Source organism: Dromiciops gliroides, chromosome 1 (genome assembly GCF_019393635.1).
Source record: "Dromiciops gliroides isolate mDroGli1 chromosome 1, mDroGli1.pri, whole genome shotgun sequence".
Taxonomy (NCBI): domain Eukaryota; kingdom Metazoa; phylum Chordata; class Mammalia; order Microbiotheria; family Microbiotheriidae; genus Dromiciops; species Dromiciops gliroides.
This window is the reverse complement of record NC_057861.1, coordinates 303,416,147-303,438,909: the sequence shown is the minus strand read 5'-3', so window position 1 is coordinate 303,438,909 and position 22,763 is coordinate 303,416,147. Positions and strand designations below refer to the sequence as shown.

Sequence of the window (22,763 nt, the reverse complement as noted above, 5' to 3'; positions counted from 1 at the left end):
ATGTGGACTATTTCATTTACTATCATGTACAGCTAATATGTCTGTTGGTTTTGCTGAGCTGCTTTTTAAATCTTTCTTTTAATCTTTGTTACAAGAGGTGGTTTGCTGGATAGAAAAAGGAGAAGTATATATTTGCAAATGACTATGATATAAAAACAAAAGCTATCAATAAAAATAAAACAAAATGTAAAAAAGGGAGGGCATTTCATCCAGGTCTTGATAGATTTCAGGCTGTATAGAGGGACCATATTAAAACACTGTTGGTACCGAGACTTAGAGTCACATCTAGGCATTGCTTGTTGTCGTGGTGTGCTAAAGTACTCGAAGAGTAACAGCTAACTCTATTCACTGTCTGGTCATCTCATTATCCATTCAGTCACTGGGTTAGGAATATTTACACAGTGTTGAAAATCCCGATATGCAATGGTCTTGGTTAAAATGAGTATTTAGTAATTTACCTGGGGGTCCCACAGCAAGTGAATGTCTGGGGCTGGGTTTGAACTTTTAACTTCCTCATTCTGAAGCCCAGCTCCTCTCAAGTGAATGATCGCTTTTTCTTGAGGAAATGGCATTTGCTATTGTAGCTTTAGATTTAAAATCATTGTAACCATTGCCGAGTTACTTCCTATCTCTGTGTCTCAATGTTCCCATCTTTAAAATAGGGTTGGACTCTGGTCTTTTTAAGGACTTTCCTGGCCCATACATTTTTGTTTACCTGTAAAATCTGTCATGTTTTGAATTGCATCAAATAAAATGAGGTGGTCTTTCCTGGACAGCTTTTGGCAATTAGGAATAGACGGCTGACTCCAGGCATGACAATAAATGATGCTGGTTTCTTTTCATCAGAAAAAAACAAAACAAAACAAACAAACAAAAACGCTGTTGGTAATGATGACAGCTGGAAAAAGCAGAATAAGTGAGAAAATCTACAAGAGGTAGTTGAGAGTAAGATCTGCTACTTTCCCCTGTCAGATAATTGAGAGTTGAATATATTTAGATTATCCAGCCTTGAAGGAGTTTATCTAATGTGTAATTTAAAATTCTAAACGTGGGTTCTAATCTGTTCCCCCAGTTTGGGGGGAAACTGACTAAAATCACTGATTTAAAACGAGTTTAGATTTTTAAGGGTTTATTGAAATATAGAAAGAGAAAGATTGAGAACAGAATGCCTACAACCTCGCAATCCTATCTTTCCTCAGCTCCTCTCCATCGTTCTCTGCCATCACCACCAAGTCAGGAACCAAAAAGACAGCGCTCTTCGTGCAGGCTCCCCTTTCCTCCTTCCTGTCCCCTCCCAGAATGGGGAGGTTCTTCAAGCTGGTTGGTTGATTGGGCTGGAAGTTCAAAGTTTTTTTAGATTCTGAGAACCATGCTTTCTTAAGTACTCTCAAGTACTTAGAATCTAGTCAACTACTAATCCAGTCAAATCAGCCAGTAGTCCACTCAGGTGGGCTCCAGAGTATCTGCCAAATCTCATCTATCACATTCCATTATCTTGACACTAACCTAATTGATTTATAACTGATGAGCTATGGCATTACTAAAAAAATATTACATATGTCTCCATGACCATTTGGACTCAAGGTTTTCAACATAATGTTTCCTAGGATGGAACTGGCTATAGTATTGGTTTGTGTGTTCCTGACTCCTTCACCAAGGAGGATGTAGCTCTGATGACTCAGTTAGGTAAGACAAAAAATAATATATACTGATGTACAGACATTGCTGTGTTTGAATTGGGTTTGTCACCTTTCCCTTAGCTACTTTATTATGTTGTCTATTTTTTGACACATTATACTTTGAATGTTTCTATAATATGGCCCAAGTGGAAAAGTTCCCCTTTTAGATAAGCACACAGATAAACATACTTATGTGCAAATGGCTAGATGCCAATATTCACAACCTCTGAAGGACATCCTAAACCACGGGGACTGTGGGAAAGCACTATAATAGTATCAGAGTGAAGACAGCTGCCTTCTAACCTTTTTGCCACCAGTTAAGTTTGAGGTCTGGAGACAGTCACTAAAATCAACTTTTTCACATATTTAAATATGGGAACTGGATACTCCAAGGTATCTTCCAGCCTATCACTTGAATTAACTCTGACTTATATTGTTTTTGTGGAGCAATGGGGGTTAAGTGACTTGCCCAAGGTCACACAGCTAGTAAGTGTCAAGTGTCTGAGGCTGGATTTGAACTCAGGTACTCCTGAATCCAGGGCCAGTGTTCTATCTACTGTGCCACCTAGCTGCTCCTCTCTGACTTATATTGAGTAGAATAAATAAACCCCTATCCAAGACAGAACTAGGACCTTCTGGTTTGAACACAAGGATTAGATATGTTTTAATATGTGTGTATACCACTTAGAAGAGTAATGGGGGAGGTCCAAGCTCCAAAGCTAATCTATATTTTTCTTGGTAAAAAACAAATGCAAATTTGTTGATATTAAATCACACCTTCAAGATTATCAATTATTAGTGAGTGGCATTTCATCTGAGATGACACCTCCTTAACCTTTGTTCATGAGAAAATTCATCCTTTGTTCTTCAGATTTTCCAGTTTCCAAATTTAGACACAAGATTAGCCATATGATATGAACAAGGACAAGTGTATATGTATGTGTAGACACACACATCCCTTTAAATTTGCAAAGTGCTTTACATATGTTATCTTATTTGAACCTCACAACCCTGTGAGAGAGGACTATATTATTCCCATGTTACAGATGGGTAAACTGAGGCTGAGTGACTTACTTGGGGTCATAAAAGTGTCGATTCAGATTCAATTCTCCTGATTCCAGATCTACTATTATCTACTATAGCCACCTAGCTTCCTTAAATAATATTGTCAGTTTGGAATTTATTAGTAACCTAGTAATGATATATATATGGGATAGTCTAAAAATGTTAGTGCAGTTTTCAACTTTATTATTTTAAAGCTGCAATAAGATACGCTGGGATACCCTGCATATAACATTAATGACACTGTTTGGCCTATGTTGAAAAACAAAAAAAAAAGAATGAAAAAGAAGAGAAATAAAATGCATTAAAGATTATTTTTTAATTTTGAGTTTAATAACAATAAAAAGAAATAAATATATAAAGCAAGGGGCAAAATCTTACAGAGCCCTTAACATTTAGGATAAAAGAACCAACATTATAAACAAACAAGAAGCAAAGAAAATTCATTTACTCAGTGTCCCTTTCCAGGCCATAGTGTGATTTATATTGTGTTATGATGACTATCCTTAAGGAGCTAGGTGCAGAGAAGAAAGGAAAACAGTCTAGTTACTATTTTAGCAGACTTGACATGAATTTATCTGTGGAAATTAGATTTCTTCCAAGACATTTCTACATTTTAAGTACAAAAACAGCTGATGGAAAGGAATATGTCTCTTGGAGTAGGGTATAGGCCTCCCTTGGTAAGGAGAGTGTCTGATTTTGCCCACTGCTGAGTTGTTATGATCGCATGCAAAGAATTATGGTTTATGGGCTCCAAATCATAAACAGGTAACATTTACCTTGAATTTTGTTCAAAGCAGAGAAAATAGAAAATCGATATTTGGAAATTTGGAGAGAGCCATTCTTCTTTTTTTCTGTTTAGAATTTTATTTTTCAAATTACATGTAAAAACAAATTTTGACATCAATTTTTTAAAACTTTGTGTTCCAACTTCTCTTCTTCCCTCCCTTCCCACCCCCCATCCCCAAGAATTCAAGCAGTTCAATATAGTTTTTTTGTTTTTTTAGTGAGGCAATTGGGGTTAAGTGACTTGCCCAGGGTCACACAGCTAGTAAGTGTTATGTATCTGAGGTCGGATTTGAACTCAGGTACTCCTGACTCCAGGGCCGGTGCTCTATCCACTGCGCCATCTAGCTGCCCCAGTTCAATATAGTTTATATGTGAGTAGTCACGGAAATCATTTCCACATTAGTCAGGTTGTGAGATTCAGATTAAGGAACTATCGAAAACAATTATGCCTCAATCTGTTTTCAGATACCATCAGTTCTTTCTCTGTAGATGAACTGCAATTTTCATAAGTCCTTCAGAGTTATATTGGATCATTGCACTGATGAAAATAACCATGTCCTTCCCAGCAGATCATCTTATACTATTGCTATTCTTTTGTATACAGTCCATTTCACTCTGCTTCAGTTCATGTAGGTCTTTCCAGGTTTTTCTGATAGCATCCTGTTCATCATAACCTTTATATAGTACCTTAAACTTGACAAAGAATTTAAAGGAACTTTTTCCCCCCAGGGCAATGAGGGTTAAGTTACTTGCCCAGGGTCACATAGCTAGTAAGTGTCAAATGTCTGAGGCTGGATTTGAACTCAGGACTTCCTGAATCCAGGGCTGGTGCTTTATCAGCTGGTGCTTTATCCACTGCGCCACATAGCTGCCCCAGAGAAGGCCATTCTAATGAAGCCTGTTTCAAAAAGAAGTGGAGGGACTTCTTTGTCATGTGAGAAAAAGGATGGCAGATATTATCTTCAATCCCCATAACTGCTCAAACTTATCAGAAATAGAAATTACATGCAAAAGATAAGCAACTAGGACAACCAGTATCCAAAAGAAAGTTAAAAAAAATGAATGAGTTCAGGCTCATTGACACTCATTGACCCTGAGCTCACTTAGAACCCCATCCCAACCTCCCATGCTACTGGGAGTGAGACTGTACTAGGGGACCTAAGGACATGACACATCAAAACTCACTCCTATATTCCAGTGCCCCCTCCCTCTTTCCAGTGCTGTGGACATCTTGGCTCCAAGTTGTGGAAATGTGCTTGAACCTCGACAGTCAGCTTGATCACCACCCTTCAGGAGCAAAAAGCTTTGGGTTAGGGAATTGGGGGGCAAGGGCTGCCTGAAGGTACCAGCACTGCAAACCTCTGAATTGTTAATTCTGGGCAAAAGAGTTTTTGAACTACCTGTGCTGGGCTAGAGAACTGAGGAACAGAAGGAATGGGACAAGTCACCAGGACAAGACACTGGGTATGTAGGGGGCTGTGCAACACTCCACGAAGCCTGAGGGAAAGAGCACAGCATCCAGTTAAGGTGAACCATGGTGAACCATGAATTGCCCAGTGTGGGAGAAGACTGAGATGCTTTGAGATTCTGCCCCCAAGGAAATCACACTCTGAGGGGAGGGAGTAAGGAAGTAAGCGATAAGGAAAATGGGTGGGTGGGAGGGGAGACTGAAAGTACCAAAGATTTCAGGAAGAAGAAAACTCAAAGACCTTGAATTTAAACAGATAAATCAACAAAGGGACAAGGGGGTGTAAGTAACATGTACTAATCTGAATTTACAAAGAAAATCTAGTGACTTATTAATTGACAATCCCATTTGCCATTTGCTGTTAGCCTTTGAGAGAAACTGTGCACTACCTATTTTATTACTTGCCCTTAAAAAGAAGAAACTTCATTTCTTTAAATAATTTAATTTTCATTCGGCCTCTGTTCCCTACTAACATCATAACATCAAGAAACTTTCACTTGATTCTATTATCCCCTCAAGCTATTGTCCTCTACTTCTTTCGCTAAATTCCAAGAAAAAGCCTTCTGTAATCACTGTTTCAACTTTCTCTTCTCTGATTACTTCTTTTTATTCATTCATTCATTTATCCATCTATCTATCCTTCCATCCATCCATTTATTCATTCATTCATTTGTTTGTTGGTTTATTTATTTTGCAGGTCAATGAGGGTTAGATGACTTGCCCAGGGTCGCACAGTTAATGTCAAGTGTCTGAGTCCAGATTTGAACTCAGGTCCTTCTGAATTCAGGACCAGTGCTTTATTCACTGTGCCACCTAGCTGCCCCTCTGATTACTTCTAAACTTCTTGTAATATGGCTTCTTCCCTAATCACTCAGCTGAAACTCCCCAAAGCTATCACTAATTTCTTAAGTGTCAAATCCTCGGTCTTCATACCTTTGACCTTTTCTGTAGTCTAAACTTTTTGACTGTATGCATCTCTTGACATTGTTGAATACCTTCTCTTCCTACCCTCTCTGTTTTTTTTTTTTTTTAACACTGCTCTCTTGATTCTTCTCCAACCTGTCCTTTCCATCTCAGTTTCCTTTGCTGGTTCACCATCTGTATCATGTCTGTAACTGGGTATGATTGAAGACTCTGTCTTGCCCTAATCCAAGACCAGTCTGTATATTCTCTCAGAGATATTTACCCTCCCAAATATCAAAGCATGAAGCTCACTAGAACCCTTGATTTTGTGTATAGTAGTTTTTTTTTTTTTGACTAAGGAGTCTAAAAAATGGCAAAGAATGTTGACACAACAAGTTCCATTTATATAGGTTACATTTATATGTAGACCTAGTTACAAAGTGCTTTACATAATGATCTTATTTGGCAGACACCTTCCTTGCTGTCTAGTTCAGTTCAGCAAGAACTAGAGTGGTAATTAAGACCTAGAAAAAGCAAAAGATGGTTTGAAAAAAGGTAAATTCAGGCTTGAAGCAAGGAAAGCCTACCTACCTACTAACAAAAGTGGGAATTGACTGGTGGGGACAATAGTGGGTTCCCACTCCTCAGAGGTCTCTTGTCCAAGATAGAATAATCACTGGCTGGGAATGATATGGTGGGGTTCCTTCCTCAGATACAGGCAGAGATGGTCTCTGAAGTTCCATCCAATTCTGAGATTTGGTGGTTCTATAATTCTGTAACCTTAGTAACATTCATATTTTCTTAGCAACTGTACAGTTCTCTAGTACAATGTCTGTTTAAAGATAAGAAGGTTCAAGTTTGGTGGTGAAGTGATTTGTTCAAGATCACATAACCAATAGGTGTCTGACCTATAACTCTACTTGACAATGCTATCTCTAGGTACAATGCCTTGCATGGAATTTAGGAAAACCCTCCATACATGTTGAATCTAATTGGTGGGACAAAGCATACACATAGAAGAATAATTAACATTTGAGGCTTTAGGAGTTTAGAGAAGGGTAAAATATAATACAGGAACTGAATTATCTGAAGATTAGGTATCAGTAGATTTCCATTCGTGATTCCCTCCCTGTTCTTTGTTATCATAAGATCATCTGGTCCTGTATTTTTATGGATGAAGCCCAGAGTACTGTAGTTAAACTTAGACAGCAAATAGCAGAGCTACCATCCAAGTCTCCTGATTCCAATCTTGGGCTTTTCCCACTAAGCCACATTCCCACTTATTTTTTGAGGGGGTGGGGGAGGCAATTGGGGTTAAATGACTTGCCCAGGGTCAACACATCCAGTAAGTGTCTAAAGTTGAATTTGGACTTAGGTCCTCCTGACTCCAGGACTGGTGCTCTATCCACTGTGCCACCCAGCTGTCCCCACATTCCCCCTTATCTAGGTAGGACTTGCATGGGTGGAGAAGAAGGGAATGGTCTTTTAGGTGGGAGTAATACCATGAGTAAAGATACAGAGACAGGAAGGAACACAGCAATTCAGACTGGGCACCTGGAGTGGTGATTTCATGGTGAAGAATAGCAGATGAGATTATATTGAATGAATTGCTAGCATTTTCATCAGGGTAAAAAACCAGGCCTCTTTGTACCTAGCCTTTCCCTACTAAGAGGCCCTCTTGGATTGTGTTTCTCCACCCAACACTGGCAGGCAGGGGGAGTGGACAGTGAGATTTAGCTCACATGCTATATACATCCTGGGGCGATCTGGGGCCTCTGGAAAGAACATGCAGAGAAGCTTGGTCAGGAGCCAGAACTGGCCAATAAGCCCATAGTCTCCCAGGGGAGGCACTTCACTAGCTTCAGACTCTTTCTCCACAAAAGGTCTCCCGAGGAGGATAGGAACTAAGGAAGATCTGGTTCTATTCAAATTCCACTGGATTCTCTCAGAGGTTCTTAGAACTACCAGATCTGATTTCTAATCGAGTTTGTCCTCTTCTACCTCAATCCTGGAGGACCAGCCTGCACCTATCATGGAGAGTAGTTAGCCAGGGGCCAAAGCAGGAACCTTAGGTCTGGAGCAGACCTCATCTGAACCTTTTGCTGTGGCCTCAAAAGCTCTCTGAGCTGTTCTGGATTTCCCCATTTTCTTTCTAGAGGCTCAGTGACTTGTTAGTGATACTTACTTGCTGAGTCATGAGGCATACGTGGTCATACTGCTTGGCACTGTTGGGAAACTCCATGGTGAAGTCATTTTGCAATGACCCAGCCTGGAATTTTCTTAGGAATAAGGACAAAGAGTATCGTTTGTCTTACTGGTGGGTGGGGTTGCCAAGTTTCAGAGGCTGAATGATTTGATGAAGTTCATCCAGTTCTTTAGCAGTACAGGGCAGGTCCAGAAATCAGGCCTCCCTTCTCCCACTCCCTGGGCAATCAGGCTTCAGATTTCTGCCCTAAGAAGATAACTACCTTCACATTATTGCCAACTCTGTAGGAGGCTGGATCCTGGGATCATTGAGATAACCCGTGTTGTGACTTGCTTTGGCATCTGGCTATGATGCTGATGAGAGTAGGGGTATGAGTTATGTATGGGCAGAGAGGCTTTCCTATTCAACAGAATGATGGCTTTTCAAGCTGCTATTAAGTTGTACTCTTTGGAAACCAAGGACTCTAGCATGAGGGAAATGTTATACCGTCAGAAATCATGGAATAGAATGGAAATTTAATCTGGGCCCACAGAGGTGCTCTTTGTTCTTTCATTTGATACCACAGTTTTGCAGCCATCATAATTTTTTGGTCTGGATTTGTGATTTCATCAAAGGGTAATGTGGTTAAAGAGACAGCCTTCGGAGTCAGAATGACCTGAGTTCATGTTATGCCTATGACACATGCTCAACGTGTGACCCTGGGAAAGTCAATTAACCTCTCGATGCCCTCTGAATATGTTTCTAAGACTGTAAATTACAGGCAAGATCAAGAGGAAGCAGTCTCCGTACCAGTGATTACATACCCATAACATATAAAGTCCTTAATAAGGATTTTCAATTTTTTTCCCATTGTGTATATTTAGAAATGAAAGGTGGCATAGCATAGCAGATGGAGAGTCAGTCTCAGAGTCAGGAAGAGCTGGCTTCCAGTGTGGCCTCTAACACATACTGGCTGTTGTGACCCTGGGCAAGTCACTTGACCTCTCAGTGTTTTACTCATCTTTCAAAAGATAAACAGAAGAGAAGGTGTGGATATGAATTGGTATAATCAATTTCCTCACACTGCATGGACGATGCCAATGAAATGGAAGGTCCCTGTCTCTATATCCCTATGCATCCATATCAGAGTGGTACAGTGGTAAGAGCCCTTGGCCTAAGAGTGAGAGGTTTTTAGTTATTTTTCAGTTATTTCTAAGTCTTGGTGACACTATTTGGGATTTTCTTGGCAAAGTTACTGGAGTGGCTTGCCATTTTCTTCTCCAGCTCATTTTACAGATGAGGAAACTGAGGCAAGCAGGGTTAAGTGACTTACCCAGGGTCACACAGCTAGTACATGTGTCTGAGGTCAGATTTGAACTCAGGTCTTCCTGACTGCAGAGTGCTTCTAGAGTCAGAGGGCTTGAATTTAAATCTTGTCTCTGCCACCTGTGTAAGTCACTAGGTCTTAGTTGCCTCTTCTGTATTTAACTGGATATTGGTGGAGACTCAAGCTTCCTGGAAGACAGGAATTGCCCAATCTTTCTCTACTGCTTTCTTTGAGGACTTACCTCACCCCCTCCCAAAGGAAGGAGGCAGAGAAGTCTCAGGAGAGAGATGAGGACTTAATCAGAGAGGGAGAGACTGGTACAAGCACTCTGAGGCTTGGGGGGAAGCCAGGGCCATGGCGGTCCTGCATCGAGACTGAGTGTGGGAGTAGGCGTGGCCTGGGCACTGTCCCTGAGAACACAAGGGCCGGGGAAACATTGCCAAGATGCTAAGGCAATGACTGTTGCCAAGCTATGTAGAAGCCGCACAGTAACTGGAGCCATTTCTGCTGCTGAGACCAGAACTGGTGATGTCTGTCTTGAGAGAGAAATGAGCTAGTTTCCTGATCCCTGTTTCTTAGGATTCTGTCTTCCTTTCTGTTCTGCTGTTCTAAAACCATTTTATCAAAAACAAAGAGGTGGTTAACCATTGCATGGCTGATCTGTGGGTTTCATTATTCAAATGCAGCTGAGAGAGAAGTGGTAGGTGGTAGAGCACATAGCCTAGAGGGGGTCACTGACTGCTTCTGCCCTTCAGCCCAGCACCTCCCACTACAAACACTCTCACCCAGTTGCTGGATATAAAAGGAGGAAGTGGACTAGACTCCTCTAAGGTATTATTCCATTCTAAATCTATGAAGGGGAAGCAAATAAGCATTGATATAGTGCTTCTTATTTGCCAGACAAGAACCCTGCCAGTTAGGGGCTCTTTTCAGCCCCATTTTACATTTGTGGAAACTGAGGCAAACAAGTGAAGTGACTAGCCCAAGATGACACAGCTATTAAGTGTCTGAAGCTGGATTTAAACTTAGGCCTTCCTTATTTCAGGCCCAATGCTCTATCGATTGCACCACCCAGATGCCTAATCCTAAAAAGGCTTATGAACAATGGATCGGTGAAGGGGGTACCCATAGATGCTTAAAGTATTTAAAAAAAAAAACAGTGGTAAGAATCAAATAAAATCAAAGATAGGCAAGTACTTTGAAAAGCATAAAGGTTTAAAAGAGCTCTGAGGATGCTCATACCTCATACCTATCAGGCAAAATTGCCCAAAAAAGGGGAAATGACAAAAAAGTAGAGGGACTACAGAAAAATAAGTATATTAATGTGCCCTTGGTAAAGCAGTGAATCGGGTCAACTATCCTGGAAAGCAATTTAGAATTATGCCTAAAGGGCATACTCTTTGACCCAGCAATTTTTTTTTTCTTTTTGTGAGGCAATTGGGGTTAAGTGACTTGCCCAGGGTCACACAGCTAATAAGTGTCAAGTGTCTGAGACCGAATTTGAACTCAGGACCTACTGAATCCAGGGCCACTGCTCCATGCACTGCACCATCTAGCTGTCCCTGACCCTGCAAATTTTTTTTTTGTAAATGGATGTTAAGGGGCAGCTAGGTTGTGCACTAGATAAAGCACTAGCTCTGGATTCAAGAGGACCTGAGTTCAAATCCGGCCTCAGATACTTGACACTTAGTAGCTGTGTGACCCTGGACAAGTCACTTAACACCCATTGCCCCACCAAAAAAATAAAAACAAACAAAAATGAATGTTAAAAATTGTTTTTACATGTAATTGCAAAAAATAAAATATAAAAATTTTCACTTAAAAAAATTACATCCCCAGAGTTACTAAATTGTACATAGCCTTTGACCTAGGAGTACCACTATTCCACCTAAAGAGATAAAGGAAAAGGAAAACGACCCACCTATACAAAAATATTTATAATAGCTCTTTTTGTGGTGACAAGGCACTTGAAACTAAGAGAGTGAACATCAGCTGGGGAATGGCTGAACCAATTATGGCATATGAATATAAGGGAATATTACTGTGCTGAAACAATGAAAAACATGGTTCAGAGAAACTGGGGAAGACTTATATGAACATATAGAGCAAAGTGAACAGAACCCAGAGAATGATTTATACTATAACAACAACTTTGGAAGACTTAAGAATTCTGATCAACAAGATGATCTACCATGATTCCAGAACGCTGATGATGACATACATTGCCTCTCTACTGATGGAGAAGAAGCACTAAAACGCAGAATGAGACACACGTTCGTTGGACATGGTTATTGTGGGGATTTGCTTTGTTTAACTGCTTATTTGTCACAAGTGTTTTCTTTTTCTTTTCTTTTCAATAGGAAAGAGGTAGGAAGGAGAAAAGAGAAAACATGACAATTGATAAAATAAAATTTAATTTAAAAAGAAAAATATAAGGTGCTATAAGGCTAGAAAATATTATTTTTATTATTTTTTTTCTCTTTTGGCAGATATTTTAAAATTCAGGAATGTATTATTTTTAGCCCCCTTGTTAAATTTTTTTTTTTTAGTGAGGCAATTGGGGTTAAGTGATTTGCCCACGGTCACACAGCTAGTAAGTGTTAAGTGTCTGAGGCCAGATTTGAACTCAGGTACTCCTGACTCCAGAGCCGGTGCTTTATCCACTGTGCCACCTAGCTACCCTTTAGCCCCCTTTCTAGACTTCTCTTTAAATTCCACCTCCTCAACTTGGGGTACTGCCAGATGTGCTCCTGAGCCTCTCCAACTTGATGCATTTGCTAGCCTGTGTCTATGAGTATAAAGCCTTGGTCTGACTGGTTAAGGTATATTTCATGGGAACAATGACATCAGACTTTCAGTCTTTAAAGTAAATATAAATGACTTCTCACTTATTGGGTGATTCTGGGGTAATTGATGTCTTTTATTTTGAAAAATCACAATCTAGTCCAAGCAAATTAAAAAAAAAAAGACCTAAGATAGTTTAATTCATCTAAGGGGAGATCTGACTTTGTGAATAACTAGGGTAGGAAATCAGAGAATATCTGAGTTGGAAGAAACCTTAAAGAATATTCATTCTTTCAATAAGCATTTACTAGGTCATCTTAGTCCTAACTCCCCCTGCCCCACTTTGTTTTACAGATGAGAAAACTGAAGTTCTTTGAGCCTCCATTGTCTCTGCCTCCAATTCCTCTTTTCACATTGCTGCAATGTTATTTCCATTTATAGAAGTGCTTATCTCACTCTTCTGCTTAAAACTCCTCTGTGGATCATTATTACTTGGAAAATTCAAATGCTGAAGTCTGGTATCCAAGATCTTTCAGATTCTGGCTCCACCCTACTTTCACATCCTTATTTCATACCATTCTCCTCCAGATACTTTATGCCTTAGACCACAGGTGTCAAACATGTGGCCTGAAGGGACTCACAAAGCCTACAACACCCCAGAGTGCAGTTCTAATAGGATAAAAATGTAGTTCCTATCTGATTTTTTTTGTTTTTGTTTTTGTTTTTTGCAGGGCAATGAGGGTTAAGTGACTTGCCCAGGGTCACACAGCTAGTAAGTGTCAAGTGTTTGAGGCTGGATTTGAACTCAGGTACTCCTGAATCCAGGGCTGGTGCTCTATCTACTGCACCACCTAGCTGCCCCTCCTATCTGATTTTAACATGGTGATATATTAATAAAAAAGAAAAAAAATAAACATATAGTTTTCTAAGTCAACCTGCAGGCCACAGGGATGTATATGTATGGTTTAGTGGCCTCCATTTCTATCTGAGTTTGACGTCACTGTTTTAGACAAGTCACTTTAAGAGAAAGCTATATAGTAAGGTGGGTACTAGGTGGCTCAGTGAATAGAGCATTGGGCTTGAAATCATGATGACTATGTTCATGAGTTCAAATATGGCCTCAGACACTTACTAGTCGTGTGACCCTAGGCAAATCACCTTACCCTGTCTGCCTTAGTTTCCTCATCTGTAAAATGCCCTAGAGAAGGAAATGGCAAACTACTCTAGTATCTTTACCAAGGTCACAAAATGAGGTCACAAAAATTCAGACACAACTGAAATGACTGAACAGCAACAGACAACAACAACAACAACAACATATAGTCCAGTGAGCTAGAGTGCTGGGCCTGGAGTCAGGAAGATCTGAATTCAAATTTTACCTCAGACACTAGCTGAATGACTCAGGGCAAGTCAATTAACCTGTCTGCCTCAGTTTGCTCATCTGTAAAATGGGAATAATAATAATAGGACCTACCCCACCAGGGTTGTTGTGAAGATCAGATGAGATACTTATAAGGCACTTAGCACAGACTGTTTAATAAATGATTGTTTCCCTTCCTCTTTTCAAACGTTTTGGTCCCAGGACCTTTTGTACTGTCAAAAAAAAAATAATGAAGATCCTAAAGAATTTTTGTGTGCATGGGTTATAGTTATTGAAATTTACTGTATTAGAAAATATTAGTGTTATTATGAAAAAAGTTTTGACCTCATAGACCCCCACACCACCCCGTGATTCCTCATAAATTCCCTGCATATTTCCAGCTCTGTGCTTTTGAGAGCTTATTGACAACTAGGTATCTGGAAGGCCTGGGTTCAAATGTATCTCAGATACTCAAAATGTCCATGACTATCAGCAAATTACTTAAGTCAACCTGTCTAAATCTTAGTTTTCTCATTTGTAAAGTAGATATGAAATGGGCATTATATTTATTAAATTATTATCCATTATTATTATGTCTCCCTTATAAAATGTTGTCACCCAGTTATTTTGGCGAAATGAGCTCACACAAGCCTTTGCAAAAACTAGCATGATATATAAATATTATAATCATTCATACTGTTCCCTATAGAATATATTCCCTACTCCACCTTTCGAATTCTTACAAATTCTTTAGAGTCTAACTCAAATGCCACCTCCTCCAGGAAGCCTTTTTTTCATTCTGCCTATGAGTGATGACCTTTTTTCCTCTTGAGTGCCACATAGCACTTTGCTATGTACTTTGCATTTGTTATTGAAGGAATAGTAACTGATGTATGTTAGGTCCCCTTACTAGAGTATAAGTTCTGAGGCAATATCAGGTGCTTAAAAATACTTCATGAATGAATGAATGAATGAATGGTATGGACAGACCACTACACACTATTTCAAGTATCTGTGATTTTGTCTAGATATGTTCTCTCCACCCAAGGTGGATAGAAATCCCTCTCTGATTCCCTTTGAGTGTTGGTGGCTAAAAATGTATTGCTTGGGGCAGCTAGGTGGCATAGTGGATAGAGTACCGGCCCTGGAGTCAGGAGTACCTGAGTTCAAATCTGGCCTCAGACACTCAACACTTACTAGCTGTGTGACCCTGGGAAAGTCACTTAACCCCAATTGCCTCACTAAAAAAAATGTATTGCTTGACACATAGATTCTCCTAACTTAGATATGAGTGTCCTCAAATGATAGGCATAGGACCTATTTCTGGATCATCAGTTGAAACCTTGGCAACTTAGAAGGACCTGGCAGAGCTAGAGATCCCTTGGCAAGAGCCCAGGATAATTTTTGTGCCATGGTGATGCATCAGAGTAAGACTTTAGGAGGAAAATACAAGTAATTTATTTCATTAATGAAGTCTAGGATTGCATTATAGTTGGGTGTGTGTGCCAATTATGTCAGACTACTGGCTAATATTAAACTGTCAGACCACTAAAACTGTCAGTTTTTTTTTCCTCCTTGGCATAAATGACCATTAAGCTAATCTTCCCTGATTTGTACTTGTGGAGTTAATATTTGAACTCCAAATTCAGAATGTTATATTTATTTTCGTTAAATTACATTCTTCTTAAACGTAGTCTATTGTTCCAGCCTACTGAAATAATAATGGTTTAACAACATTTAACAAAGGGATTTAAACATTTTTCATCTCATCTGATCAAGTATATGTTGTCTCACAATCATCCTGTGAAGAAGTACTATGACACTTAACACTTACTAGCTGTGTGACCCTGGGCAAGTCACATTGCCTCACAAAAAAAAAAGTACTATGATTCCTATTTTACAAATAAAGGAACTGAGGCCAAAAGAGATCAAGAGGCTTGCCCATAGTCACAGAGCTAGTATTAGAGGTGGAATTTTGACCCAGGTCTTTCCTGAATGCAGGTCCAGCACTCTTTCCATGCTAAAATCTTTTTGCGTCCTAGTTCTTCTACCCAACATACAAGGGATCTCTCTTAAATTTCAGTCATCCATAAATTTGATAAGCATGCTGGCCATACATCATCCAAATCACGAATAAACTTATTGAAAAGCAAGGAGAGAGCCCTGTGCCACTCCACTAGAGACCTCCATTTTGGGTGACAACGTTGAGAGTAAAAAATGACATTTATGTAGCTCTTTAAGGTTTGCAAAGCATTTTGCATGCATTGATCTATGCTATGATTCAAAGAGTATCACAGACTTTTCCTCTGCCCCCAAATGTCTCTTTGCTTCTCCCCACAACTTGTCATGTTATCTAAGAATCTATACTAGAGATTAATTTCTCCAGGGATCCTGCATTTATTCCCATGAAAGCTGGGAATTATTAGTCTTTAGCACATTATTATTCTTTAGCCATTATTAGTCTTTAGCACAATAGCATGAATTAGGTCACCAGAAATCAGCAATCTAATTACCTCAAAAAGACTCACAGGAGCAGCTAGGTGGCACAGTGGCTAAAGCACCAGCCCTGGATTCAGGAGGACCTGAGTTCAAATCTGGCCTCAGACACTTAACCCTTACTGGCTGTGTGACCTTGGGCAAGTCACTTAACCCTCATTGCCCTGCCAAAACAAAACACACAAAAAAGACTCACAGATGGGCACATAGGACAAGGTAATTTCACTAACGGGTAGAATAGTTCTCATAGTATGAGGGTAAATCTTTGAAGGTGAGCATTGAACATGCAAGGGCCACATGAATATGCTTGGTATGTGTGGGCCCTGAAATGGGAAGAGATACATAATTTTTCTACTTCATGCTTTTGTCAAATAATCCTTTCTGAGGGTTAGTGCTGAGGCACTAACTATATAAACATGTTTGTGAATTATGTATTATGTGTAGAAAAATCTAATACAATGCTAGCTAATCAGAGAAGGTTTCCGGAAAAGGTGGCTTTTAAACAAGTTATTTAGCCAGCTGGGACCATATAAAAAGATAAAGAGGAGGTTGAAACTGAGCTATTTGCGAGGAATAAAGAAACCTTTCTGAGGAGAAAGGGATGGCTCTAGGTGGGAGGGAAAGCAGGAGTTGAGCAGAGACATGGTTCTTGTTCTCTACAGGTGCATCAGTTGGCTGTTCATTGCTTTGCCAGTGGCTGGTACTCTCTACGTGGCAGCTGTGGGCTGGGAAGGAAAGCGTGGCGAATTACCATCTGCTGACTTACCCCTGGCCTCCTACGGGACTCTGTCTTTGGGTGAGACAGAGGGAGATAAATCAAGAAGAAATATTGGATGGATTGAGTCTCAGAGTAGCTCTTCACTATCAGGAACCTGTGATTATATCTCCTGCAGAAGAAAAAGTAGGTATTTATATGACACCAAGACCTGTGTGTGTGTGTGTGTGTCCAGTCTATGACCTAGAGACAAGGATTCACTGGAAAAATAATGCCAAAATCTATTTGTTTTTGTTTGTTTGTTTTTTGGTCTGGGCAATGAGGGTTAAGTGACTTGCCCAAGGTCACACAGCTAGTAAGTGTCAAGTATCTGAGACCAGATTTGAACTCAGGTCCTCCTGAATCCAGGGCCGGTGCTTTATCCACTATGCCACCTAGCTGCCCCCCAAAACTATTCTTTCACATCCAATTTTAGACTCTTTTCGCACATTCTAATACACTTAGTCCTTTGAAAGGATGATGGGATGGTGAAAAGAGAGAGCTTTAAGGTTGTAAAGCATTTTACAAATATTATCTCATTTTACCTTCACAAAAGTCCTGAGAAGTAGGTGGTGTTATTATCCTTATGTTATACATGAGGAAACTGAGGCAGATGGAGGTTAAATAATTTGCCCAGGGTCACACACCCAAGAAGTCGCCAAGGTCAGATTTGAACTCAGGTCTTCCCAACCACAGTCCCAGCATTCTCTCTAGATCTAGGTCCCTGATTTAAGTCTAGAAGGGACTTTTATTTTCCAGTTGTGATTCTTGGTGATCCTATTTTTTGGAGTTTTCTTGGTAAAGGTACTGAAGTAGTTTGCCATTTTCATTTCTACCTCATTTTATAGATGAGAAAACTGAGGCCAAGAGGGTTAAGTGATTTGCCCAGGGTCTGAGGTCAGATTTGAACTCGGATCTTCCTGAATCCAGACCCAGTGCTCTATCCACTACAGTACCTCCCTAACCAGAAGGGACTTTAGAGATGATCTATACCAATCCGCTCATTTTACACATGAGGAAACAGAGGCTCAGGGAAATGAAGTGACTTGCCCAAGGTTATATGAGTATAGTAAAGTATCAGAGGTGGGAATTTGAACCCAGGGTCTCTAGAATCGGTGTTCTTCTCACTGTGTCACATACTGAGGTTGCTTATTACTGATATATCCATCTGCTATGCAGACCTATACATTTTTACAGGTTACAACTGCTGAAAGATGCTTCTTTACTTCTGTAGGAATTATCTAGCTTTATCCTATCCCCAGTAAAGTCCTAGGTCACGGTACGGCTTAGGTCCCTTCTAGCAATTCTCCAAGAGGTAAGTCTTTGATCTCAATCTTTATCCACAGGGTAAAGGTTCTATACATTCTATTGAAATATGTTTATTTGTGTGTGTGTGTGTGTGTGTGTGTGTGTGTGTGTGTGAGATTGCAAAGGTATACATTGTAGAAATGGAATGAATAATGAGTTGACTTAATCACCTTGATTTGCTTCAGCTCCCTTATTATGCAGCAGAGGCTGAAATAACCTGGGAATCAAAATCAGCCAATCAGGAGGTAGAATGAGTGTTGCTCAAGTTTGACATACCAGTGATCCTTTGTGGTGTCTTCTGGGTGAATCCAGGATACTTCTGCTGTGCCAGCAACTGGCTCAAACTGGTTTATACTGGCCCCAAATGGAAAGTTCTTGCATAAACATCCTGCTTCTGGGTACTCTGTGTTCCTTCCATTCTCCTGCCTCCCTTTGTTGTATAACCATATAAACCCCCAATCTTTTCTTTGAAGCAGCAAACTCCGTTTTGCTATTTCCCGCGTGCTTGTGTGCCATACTTGCCAATAAACACTTCCAGGTTTCGCACCTGAACTGTGCTTTCGCTCCTTCTGTTCATGTGGACGCTGTACTCTGTAATGACTGGAATGATGCCACCTACTGGAGACTTGCTGTGGGAAAGCTCCGCCATGAGGAGAATGCCTCAGAGGGCAAGGCCATGTGGCTTTTCCTTGGCGTCAGGAAATGACGTTTGCTCATGGGTGCTGTCTATCAAGGCTACCAGCCAATCAACTTGAGGAGCCTCCTATTTTCTGCAAGGAGACAGGAAGGAGGAGAGGGAGCCTGTGCGGAGAGCTCTGGCTCTTTTGGGTTCCTGACTTGGTGGTGGTGGTGGCGGCAGAGGACTTCACAGGAAATTTGAGGAAAGATAGGAATGCCAGGCTGTTGGAATTCTGTTCTCAACCTTTTTCTTTCTATTTTTCAATAAACCCATAAAAACCATAAACTCGTTTATGATTTTAGTCAGTTTCCCCCAAAACTGGGGGAACAGATTAGAATCCACATTTAGAATCTTAAATTACACAACTCCAACTAATCAAATTGCCAGTTAATCAACATAAACCAAAGTAATGAGAATTAGGAAGCAACAGGACCTAATAAGACAACAGGGATCCTGAACCAGAAATAGCTGTAGCATGACTTGGTTGGGTGAAGTGATTGGTTAAGGTCTTTTCTCACTCTAGTTTCTATAATCTTCTGAATAGGATGACTTTCAATTAGGCCTGATTTAAGTAACAACCCACATTTATGCTGTACTTACAAAGCCCTAGCCTCAAGAAAAATAAAAGCAACTATAACAAATAAAATGAAAACCATAATGACCAAACTTTCCTACAAGAAACAATGAAAGCATTTATCTCCTTCCTTCCCTTTATTGGAGAGATGGAGGCTATGGGTGTGTAGCACTGAATAAACCACCAGACTCAGTTGATGAGTTGGTTAGTTTTGTAGAACTGCTTTCTTGTTTTCCATTTTTAAACTTTTCTTTAAGGGGCAGCTAGTGGGGGCAGTGGATAGAGTGCTGGGCCTGGAGTCAGAAAGATTCATTTTCCTGACTTCAAATCTGGCGTCAGATACTTACTAGCTGTGTGACCCTGGGCGAATCACTTAACCCTGTTTGCCTCAGTTCCTCATCTATAAAATGAGCTGGAGAAGGAAATGGAAAACCACTCCAGCATCTTTGCCAAGACAGCCCCAAATGGGGTCAGGAAGAGTCAGACACAACTGAAAACAACTGAACAATACCAAAATTTCTCTTTTATTCTGTTAGAGGCAATGGCTTTCTGAGAAGGGGAGAGGGAGGGACAGATTTGGAAATAACAAAATAAAAATGATAAAAAATAAAAAATAAATAACAAAAGATATCAATACAATTAAAAATATATATATTTAAAAATTAACCTAAAGCTCTCTCTTCACTCTGTATGGATTCAGAGAAAATACTGACCAGAGGAGAGAGCTAAAATTCCTGCTCATGTACAGCTGCCTTTATTACTTCTTGATTCTGCCTGGGAAAAGGGCTGAGTGAGAAGAATAACTTTGGGGGGTTTTTGGATTTTAATATTAATTTTTAATTTTTCTCAATTACATGTAAAGATATTTTTTGAATTCCAAATTTTTTCCCACCCTCCCTTCCCTCCCCCGTCTTGAGGCCTGCAAGCCTCAAGGTTACACATTACTATTATGTTAAACATATTTCCACATTAATCAGAACAAAAGGAAAAAATGCAACAAAAAATAAACAAGAACAATAACAAAAAAGCAACAAAAGTGAAAATAGTTTGCTTCAGTCTGCATTCAGACTCCATAGTTCTTTCTCTGAATATGGAGAGCATTTTCCACCATAAGTCTTTTGACATTGTCTCTGATCATTGTATTGCTGAGAAGAGTGAAGTTTATCACAGTTGATCATCACAAAATGTTGTTGATACAATGTTCTCTTGGTTCTGCTCATTTTACTCAGCATCAATTCATGTAAGTCTTTCCAGGTTTTTCTGAAATCCATCTGCTTATCATTTCTTACAGCACAATAGTATTCTATTACACTTATATTCCACAATTTGTTTAGCCATTCCCCAATCAATGGGCGTCCCCTAAATTTCCAATTCTTTGCCACCACAAAAAAGTAGCTATTTTTGTACATGTGGGTGGAGAAGAATAACTTTGGCTAGAAACCAGGCAACAACATGAAACTATAAAAATAAAGATATAGGGTTTGTGGTTTAAAATTCTTTACATACATTATCATTTGATCCTTCCAACAACCCTGTGGGGTAGGTAATGTGAGTATTGTTATCTCTATTTTATAATAGAGATTTGGAAACTGAGGCTAAAGAGCTTCTTTGAATTTGGAACATAAAAGTTCAGGTAAAATCAATTCATTTTTCATCAAATACAATTGTATTTCACTTGAAAAGCTTTGTGCTTTTCAAAGTTTGCCTAGATCTTGATAATGAGTAAATTACTTTTTGGAAATGAGCCAGGAATTTTAGAGATGTTATCACTGTTGGAAGCCATTAGGATTCTCATCAATAGTAAACCAGCAAAGTATCAAGCAAAAAGTGTCAAAACTCAAAATGTATATTTGCTGAATATAAGTGCTCTGAGAACAGTTACTAGTTTGTGGGGTTTTTTTGTCTTTGTATTCTACAAAGTTGATGCTTGATGAATGTTTGTTTAATTAAATGGAAAAAACCTGAAGATAGTAACTTAATATTTCCCCCTTAAATATATAAAAAATGTTTAAAAAATTGTTTACTGGCTCTCTACATCAATGAAATCATAGGCCCTGTCCTTATACCTTGGTTAACACCAAAGACTTCGTGGTGTGTGAACTCAACTGAGAAAAGCACTAGAGATGTCATCTGGGGTACAAACATGATCTGCTTTGGTCAGACTTCCTCATGAAACCATTTTTGTTCTTTAGCATTCTTAGGAATCTTGGACCGATCTCTGAAATGTTTTTCCTGGCAGAAGAACATGCATGCTGTCTGGACTCAGAAGCTACCTGAAGGGGCCTGCTCTACATTAAATGGCATTCGAGTCTTGAGTCTTTTATGGGTCATTTCTGGACACACCAGTCAGATGACCGCCTGGCAGTCTCTGGGTATGGAGAGTTAATGCACACTGCTATTAGACATATTCACAGATGGAGTTCGGTCAGTATTGCATTTTATTATTGGAAGTTGAACAAATCATTTTGCTATTCGCTCAGTAGCCTTAAGCATCTGCCCTAAGCACTGACCTTTTTTTTCTGACCCTTCTGCCAATGATGCTCAGGTACTTCATTGTTTAAACCATTGATGTCAGAATCAATTAGAAACAGATCCCTGTGGGCCACATGTTGATTAAAACCTCCCCACAAATTAACAGTATTTATGTTAAATTGCATTTTATTTGTTAAACCTTTCCCAATTACATTTTAATCTGGTTCAGGCCTGGATCTTTGCAACTATTTGTGGCCAGTGGTGGCAAGTTTGAAATTTCTGGAACTACCAGAGTATCCATAGTCATGGCTATGAAGGCCAAAATTAAGCACCATTTAAAAGTAACTCAATTTTCCTTAATGATAAATAGAACTCTTTAATTCCATTAAGTATAAATATTAACTAGTTACTTCAATAATTTAAAAGATCTTTGTGTCCATTGGTGTAGGCAACATATTTTCCATGCCTTAAAATACAGTCTTCATGAATTACCGTGTCCAAAAATATTTGTCACTGAGTAGCCAACTTTCAGATGATAAGTTTCTCCAAACTTCCTGAGATAGTTAGTAGGCATGTGGCCTATTTTGGGGCCAGTACTTAGCTTGATGGGACTTGCCTGAGTTTGTGCTCCCCTGGCATAGCTGTTGAGAACCTAAGGAGTAGAATTTATACTGGAATAGGATTTTAATGGAAAAGCATGTGAAAAAACCTCCTTATTACATTTGCAAGGATGATATGCAATTTTGAGCCAGAATTAAACTGGAATCCCTAGGTAAAGTGAGGTATTTCATTTTCTAATTTGCAACTAGTATTAATCATTACTTCCCTGATTTTGTTTTATCTTTAAAATGGGGGGACTGAGCTAGATAATATATAATATCCCTTTGAAATCTAGTATCTATTATCCCTAGAAAATGTGACCT

At 39.5% G+C, this 22,763-nt stretch overlaps 1 protein-coding gene and 1 non-coding gene across 2 annotated transcripts in view; both read left to right on the top strand.

The window, feature by feature from the left end:
• The window catches only part of LOC122748670 (O-acyltransferase like protein-like), an 87,286-nt gene that overhangs the window by 30,294 nt on the left and 34,229 nt on the right, over positions 1-22,763 (top strand). Inside the window, 5 exon segments of the mRNA XM_043994482.1 lie at positions 1,608-1,686; positions 11,903-11,942; positions 12,090-12,203; positions 16,716-16,954; positions 21,561-21,740. Of these exon segments, the coding sequence (XP_043850417.1) occupies positions 1,608-1,686; positions 11,903-11,942; positions 12,090-12,203; positions 16,716-16,954; positions 21,561-21,740 (652 nt within the window).
• On the top strand, positions 266-396 carry LOC122737774. Its single transcript, XR_006354550.1, has one exon. It is a non-coding gene; the product is annotated as a small nucleolar RNA SNORA3/SNORA45 family (small nucleolar RNA).